Source organism: Mastomys coucha, unplaced genomic scaffold, assembly GCF_008632895.1.
Source record: "Mastomys coucha isolate ucsf_1 unplaced genomic scaffold, UCSF_Mcou_1 pScaffold21, whole genome shotgun sequence".
Classification (NCBI taxonomy): domain Eukaryota; kingdom Metazoa; phylum Chordata; class Mammalia; order Rodentia; family Muridae; genus Mastomys; species Mastomys coucha.
The window spans coordinates 138,934,480-138,941,672 of NW_022196904.1; the positions used below are offsets into that span (position 1 = coordinate 138,934,480).

The window sequence follows — 7,193 nt, forward strand, 5'->3', positions numbered from 1 at the left end:
TTCCTGACCCTGGCATTCCCCTACACTGGGGCCTAGAACCTGTAGCAGAGGATGGCCTAGTCCGTCATCAGTGGGAGGAGACGCCTGTGCTTTCATCTTGAACCCTCCTACCATCCTTTCCGGGACAACCTGGCTGGTGACTAACTACCACTGTTGTTTTTGATTTCTCTGTGAGAACCTCACCACGAGCGAGCACTTCCGTGTGTGCTGTTGGCCTTCCTTCAGAGAAAGGTCCTCTTTGTGCCCCTTGCCTTTTAAGATCTGTCTTGGGCCATGTCTGCCTACCTGCCTACCTTGTCTCTGTTTTCTCACCTTCCGGTGGAAGGCTTTCACCTTTTCTCACCTGCTGGGGGTCGTCCCCCAGATGGCCCCATAATGTTCCTCTTGCCTTTGAGAAGAGGCAAGAGGAACTACATGTTGTGAGGGGTCTCTCCTGACTGACCATGTGGCCCAGGATAGCTTGATGGTCACCGTCTGCTGCATCGCTCTGTCAGTGGGAATTCAAAACTCCTTCATGACTGCTGTTAGGTGAGAGCCGAGAGCGGAGGAGGACACTTTGGAGCTGGACTCTTTTCAGGTGTATGTCTGTTGTATGTACACACAGGTGCACTGTCTTGGTTCAAGGACTCTGTCACTGCCAGTCATTCTATAGCAGTTCCTGTTTGTTTTTCCTATTGGGTTATTAACAGGCAGGCAGTGTATAGAGCATGGATATATGGAGCAAGGATGTGTCCCGGGTGGGACAGAACAAGGAGGTACAAGATTTCACCATAGTCTACAGAAGGGAAGAAATGCAAGATTTAGGAGTTGTTCATTTCTAGCATTTTTTCCTCCTAATGTTTTTGGACCACGGTGGATGGCTGTAGGGAATTGAAGCCGCAGAAGGTGAAGTGAGGGCAAGAGGCACAGGCTTTGCCTCAGAGGGAAGAGTTTATTCTGCAGTCATGTATTTGAGATCCTGGCCTAGGAGCACAGAGTCGGGTTCCCCAAATACTGTGCTGTACTGTGGAAGTGCTTACATGACACTTCATTATTGCAGAACAAAGAAGCGAATGGACTTAGCAGATGCGGTGGTAGGGTCTATGGGCAAGCGGCTACAGCCAAGCTGGGGACGTCCTGGCAGAGGCTTCAGATGCCTGACAACAGTCTTAGCGTTTGGATGGGTCAAAGCTAGTTCTGTGGAGAGTACGTTGTAAGGTTTTGAAGGCCACAAGGATGTTAGGCCAGACTCGGGCTGGCTTTCCAGAGGGACTAAAAATATCCCACGATAATTTGGCTCTGGTTTTTATTTTAACTCCCGGTAACCATGAACTTTCCTCATCCGCTGTGTAGCATCCTTAGCCCAGGTGCAGCTCCCCTCTCTCCCTCTCCCACCCCTCCCAGCTCCCCAGGACGACTCTGATGTCTGGTTACATACCAGCAAAAAGGGTTAGTATGCTTTGTACATGGACCTAGCTCCTCTGGTTTGGTTCTTCTAGAGTTGAAAGTGACATTCTTACTGTGGCCTCGTTCTCGCCACCTGCCACCTGCCCAAGGCAAGAATAAAGCTTTCTCCCCACTTCCTTGCTCTGTGCCCATTTGATTTGATTTATGATGCCTTTAGAATCTGGTTTTTTGATTTGGGTGCCTGTTTTTGGAGAAGGCCCAGAGCTGAGTTGCTAGCCTATGCCAAAGGAATAAGCAGCAGATACCTGAAGGGGTTTGAAAGAACAGTGTATTTCAGAGGAGGGTGGAATCAGAGAGTCAGGGTAAAGTACTCAGAAACTGAACACTGGAGTGATGGTTGGAGGCCACTTGGGTGGGTAAATATAAGTTCTTGCTGTTCACAAAAATTTGGAGAATGAGAGAACTTAATGAGAGCGCCCTTGAGTTTAGTGTCAATAACTCCACTTTACTAAACTGTCTAATGGCAAAATTGCATATGAAAACTCAAAACTCCCCCAAACTCAATGAAACTTATTTGTTTAATGAGCATAGGGGTTATATCTGCATGTGTATATGTGCACCACATGCATGAAGTGCCCATGGAGGCCAGAAGAGGACATTAGATACCCTGAACTGGAGTTACAGGTACTTGTGAGCTGCCGTGTGAATGCTGGGAACTGAACCTGGGCCTTCTGGGAGGGTAAACCACCAGCAGCCCTATCCAGCTAGACGCCTGTGAGCCACAATGACCCATGTGGCATGATAATCCTAAGGGAGTGGTAACGGCCCACATACTTTAGAGGTAACTAAAAGTTCTGTAATTGTACTTAAGGGGGAGGCCATGATGAAATCCACATTTTAAATGTTTTCTTTTAAAAAGTTTTATTCCTTTTATCAAAACTAGATTATTTTCTCTTACACTTGTATCCTGATCACGGTTTCCCTTCCTCTACTTCCAGTTCCTTCTCTCCTCCCTCTCCTCCCATCTGGATCCACTCCCTTTCTGTATTTCATTATAAAAGAACAGGCTTCTAAGAGATAACAAAACATCAAAAAATAAAATATAATAAGATAAAACAAAACCCCAACCCTGTCAAATCAAATATAATAAGATAAAACAAAACCTCAACCCTGTCAAATCTAACGTTGCACAAGACAAGCCAACAGAGGGAAAGAACCCAAGAGCAGGCACAAGAATCAGAGACCTGCTCTCTCACACACTCAGGAGGCCCATGAACACACTTAACTGGAAACTATAGTGTCTATGCAGAGGATCTGGTGCAGACCCATGCCGTCCCTGTGCTTGCCGCCTCAGTCTCTGTGAGTTCACATGGCCTTTGCTCAGGTGATAGAGGGCCCTATACCCTCTGACTCTTACACTCTTCCCTCCTCCTCCTCCACAGGGTTTCCTTGGCTCTGAGGGAAGGGATTTAACGGAGTCACTGATATCCATTTTTAATTTTACAATAGGAATCTGCTTTCTGGATGTGAAGCCTGGATTTGGCTGCCCTCTCGTGGCCAGTTATTGTCACTGCATTTCCCTTTCAGGCAGAAAGGGAGAGCTGTTTTTTGTTTGTTTGTTTGTTTGTTTGTTTGTTGGGAACTAACTAGTTCTGTCTGGGGCTTGTTAGTAAGGAACCCTGTAAAGCTCTTGGTATCGCTCAGCTCTGGTTCCTGCAGTGGAGCATTGTGGTGTAGACTGTATGCCTTGTGCCTAGAAAAAAGCATTCCTCCAGGGAGCAGTGTTCGTACAACAGATGTGTAGGTCTCAACATATTCTCTTCTACCAAAGTCAAGAAAAAGCTCAGAGGGACTGCCTAGACAGCATGTTCAAGGGTCTGAAAAATTGACTGAAGACATGCAAAACACTGTGGAGTATTTCTTTTCTTTTCTTTTCTTTTCTTTTTTTTCTTTTTTTTTTTGTTTTTCGAGACAAGGTTTCTCTGTATAGCCCTGGCTGTCCTGGAACTCACTCTGTAGACCAGGTTGGCCTCGAACTCAGAAATCCGCCTGCCTCTGCCTCCCAAGTGCTGGGATTAAAGGCGTGTGCCACCACCGTCCGGCGAGTATTTCTTTTTAATTGAAAAAAAATATTTATTTTATTTTACGTGTATGGTTGTTTTGTCTGCTTATATGTATGAGTACCATGCATGTGCCTGAGGTCAGAAGCAGGTATTGGATCCCCTGGAACTGAAGTTGGGATAGTTATGAGTCTTTGTGTGGGTGCTGGGAATTGAACCTGGGTCTACTGTAAGAACCAAGTGCTCTTAACTTCTGAGCCATCTCTCTAACCCTAAGAACAAAGTATTTTTTTTAAAAAGATTTATTTATTATTATATGTAAGTACAGTGTAGCTGTCTTCAGACACACCAGAAGAGGGCATCAGATCTCATTACGGATGGTTGTAAGCCACCATGTGGTTGCTGGGATTTGATCTCATGATCTTTGGAAGAGCAGTCAGTGCTCTTAACCACGGAGCCATCTCTCCAGCCCCCATATTTTTTTTTAATTTTATTTTTATTTATGTATATGATTGTCTGCATTTATGTCTATGTATCATGTGTGTGCCTGGTGCCCTTGTAAGTGCTTAGACCCAAGGATGCCAGAAGAGGAGTTGTAGACAGTTGTGAGCTCTACTATGTGGATGCTGTGGACAGAACCTGGGTCCTCTGAAAGGGTAGTAAGTGCTCTTAACTGCTGAGCCATCTCTCTAGCTCCCACACTTAGGAATAAGTTCAAGATGGACTCTGGATTGCAGGCTCTCTCAAAGAGCTGTGGAAGTTTGTTGTGCCTCAATGTGCCCTAGGTGTATGGGACTTACCAGAGGGTCTGTTGACCATGGCATCAGAGGGACTTACTTGGAGCACTGTGTGGATGGTTCTATTCCCAGCGATGTTTCCAAAGCTAATGGTTATTTCAGTGGCACAGAAGCACTGCCCAAGGTTGCAATACTGACCGGGATAGGCAATAGCCTAACTAGCCAGCCAGAAATGTGTATTGAGAGATAGCTAAAGAGGGCCTTGAGAAGGCCACACATCTCAGCTGCACTGTGTGCAAGGCTGGCACACACATTTGGGAGGTTCCCAGGGACCCTGGTGCATCTCTTACTCCTGGGTGAATGGTAGGGCTTTTGAGTACAGAGAATGTGTTGCCACATTCAGAGCTGAGAGTCAGCATGCTGATCACCAGCACTGACACCTCAACATTGTGACAGGGAGGGGGACATCCTGTGGTATTCTGGTGAAGAGCGTTCAGGTTGACTTTCTTTTTGTCAAGTGATGGGCCACAGAGAGGGGCTCTACATATAGGCTGAGCTGTGGCTCTGGTGTTCCATGGGCATGTGCAGTTCATCTGCCTCTTTCTTTCTTCCCGTCACAGGGCAGTCCAAAACCCAGACCTGGAGACCTGATTGAGATTTTTCGAATTGGCTATGAACATTGGGCCATCTATGTGGAAGATGACTGCGTAGTCCACCTGGCTCCCCCAAGTAAGAGTGGATGGGTTTGCTACTGGAATAGTGGTTAGAGATTAGCAGAGTAAATGGAAGGATGGCCATCCACTGCTATCCTCAGCTACCATCCTTTAGCAAGAAAGCATTCCTGGACCTTTATTTGTTTATTAGCAAGCACTGAGTGTCCAGCATTTTAAGAATGACAGGAGTTTAGAGTGTTCCTAAAACCCTTTTCAACCTTTGTGTCTGATGCCAGTCATCTAGCATCCTTCATTACCCAAAGACACCAAGGACCATTGCTCATGCCACTTGTTTTATGCTGTTCCCATGTTATGCTTCCCACTTCCTTATCATCTTTGTCACCTTCCTGCCCAAAGTGAAAGCTGTCGCCTTCCAGGTATCCCAGTGTGCTCTAGGCCGCCTTATCCTAAGTCAGTGGTCCTCAACCTTCCTAATGCTGGGGCTCTTTCATATAGTTCCTCACGTTGTAGTGACCCCCAACCATAAAACTATTTTTGTTGCTACTTCATAATTTTGCTACTGTTGTGATAGTCTTAGGCAGCTCCTGTGAAAGGGTCATTTGAACCCCCAAAGGGGTCATGACCCACAGTTTGAGAACTATTATTGCCCTAAGTGTTCTCCTGGTCTTTATTTCATTTCTTATGGTTTCAGCTGGATTTGGGGCTTATTAAAGCAAAGTGGAGATCTGCAGAGGGACCAGATGGTGAAAGTAGAGGGAGATTACAGAGGAATGTGAAACAGTTTAAAATTGAATATAGTCATAGTGGCCATCTCAGGAGACTGGACCCGAGAGGCTATGGTAGGGAGATGAGGGGTGGGAGGTGATCTGGTGCCTTTTGAAGTTTGTGTCCTGAGCAGTTCTTGCTAGCTCAAAATGGAGTCATAGAGAGGCACTGCCAAGGCCTTTGATTTGTAGCTTTGAGTTTTGCAGGCTTTCTCTTGGGCTCCCTCTCCCACCTTGCCAGGACCTTTCTGCAGAGAATGGCTCCTTTCCCCTCTCTTTTCTTCTCAGCCCCATATACTTCCTGTCTCCGTTTTTCCATCTAGGAACCTGATCAAAGTGGTGACAGGAGGATCAGGGAGGAGCTGAGGGAGGAGAAAGAATATGATCAAAATATATCATATGAAATCTTCAAAGGATAAGTAAAAACAGGAAAACATCTCTCTCTCTCTCCCTCTCTCTCTCTCTTTCCCTCCTCCCCTCCCTCTAGCCATCTATCATCTCAGCCTCTTTCCTGCTGCCTGTGTCCAGAAACATCCTTGTAACTGTCTTTTGCTATTTTGTGGGTTATTCTTTCTTTCATCCTTCTTACCCTTTTTCTATCCTTTCAACCCTCTAACACCAAATAAGAGAGAGAAAAGGGGAGAGGAAAGAGATCCCTGAATAAAGTCAGAAGTGGGGAGACTTATTGTTAGACTACCTCCTCCTGATTAGGGGCAGTGAGTTCCTTGAGGCAAGTTTGATCTTCCCTGTCAGGATACCTAATTTCTCCTGGTTGTATCTTCTTTGGGAATGGCTACTTAAGAAACCACCGCAAACAACGATCACCAACAACCAACAACCCACCACACCTCTTGGGGCCCTAACATTTACATACCCTATAAAAAGTTCCCAGAATTCGAAATATCATACAATTGCAGAACCTGTCTGCAGCTGGCAAAAATCATACCTCTGCTAGAGCACAAGGCAAATCGTAGTCAGATGCTGTGGACAATTTGAAGTAGCCTTGTATCTCACGCCTGGAATTAAAATGAAAACACATTCTTATAACATTTCTGTTTTTTTTTTTAAACAAAACTTCAAAGTTGTCACTACATTTCCCCACTTATGTTTTAAACTATTAATTATGCTGGCCGTAGTGGGAAACTATAAACAGAGACATTTTCAATGAAGTAAGCGCTTTCAGGTCAGTGGCCAAGGTTTGCAGGAGACCTCTCCTACTCTATTCTACTCTATCGGTTTTGACGGTATGCACAGCTTTTCATTTCCTGTAGAGATATAAACAAACCCACATCTCCAATACAAAACTTTTGCAGGTTTCCATTCTGATGTTAACACATTCTTATAGTATATAGCTTGATTTAATTCCACAGGGTCTTTTTGTTTTTAATAGCCTAGTGTCTATAGGCTGCAGTTTCTCTGCTTTTATTAATGTTCAGAATATTTAAACAGAACACTATTTAGTCTATCCTTGGGGGTCTTTATTCTTCCTTTTTGTTTAATAAGTATTTCTTTTTTTAAAAAAAACTTTTATTGCATTATGATGAGAAAAGTTACATGATTTCAATTTATCTG

The 7,193-nt window shown here is 44.8% G+C and overlaps 1 protein-coding gene across 1 annotated transcript in view; it reads left to right on the forward strand.

Annotated features, from left to right (window-relative positions):
- Plaat5 (phospholipase A and acyltransferase 5) overlaps nt 1-7,193 on the forward strand; it is a 38,566-nt gene that overhangs the window by 6,271 nt on the left and 25,102 nt on the right. The window contains exon 4 of the mRNA XM_031389557.1: nt 4,804-4,912. Coding sequence (XP_031245417.1) covers nt 4,804-4,912 — 109 coding nt within the window. The remainder of the gene's footprint in view (nt 1-4,803; nt 4,913-7,193) is intronic.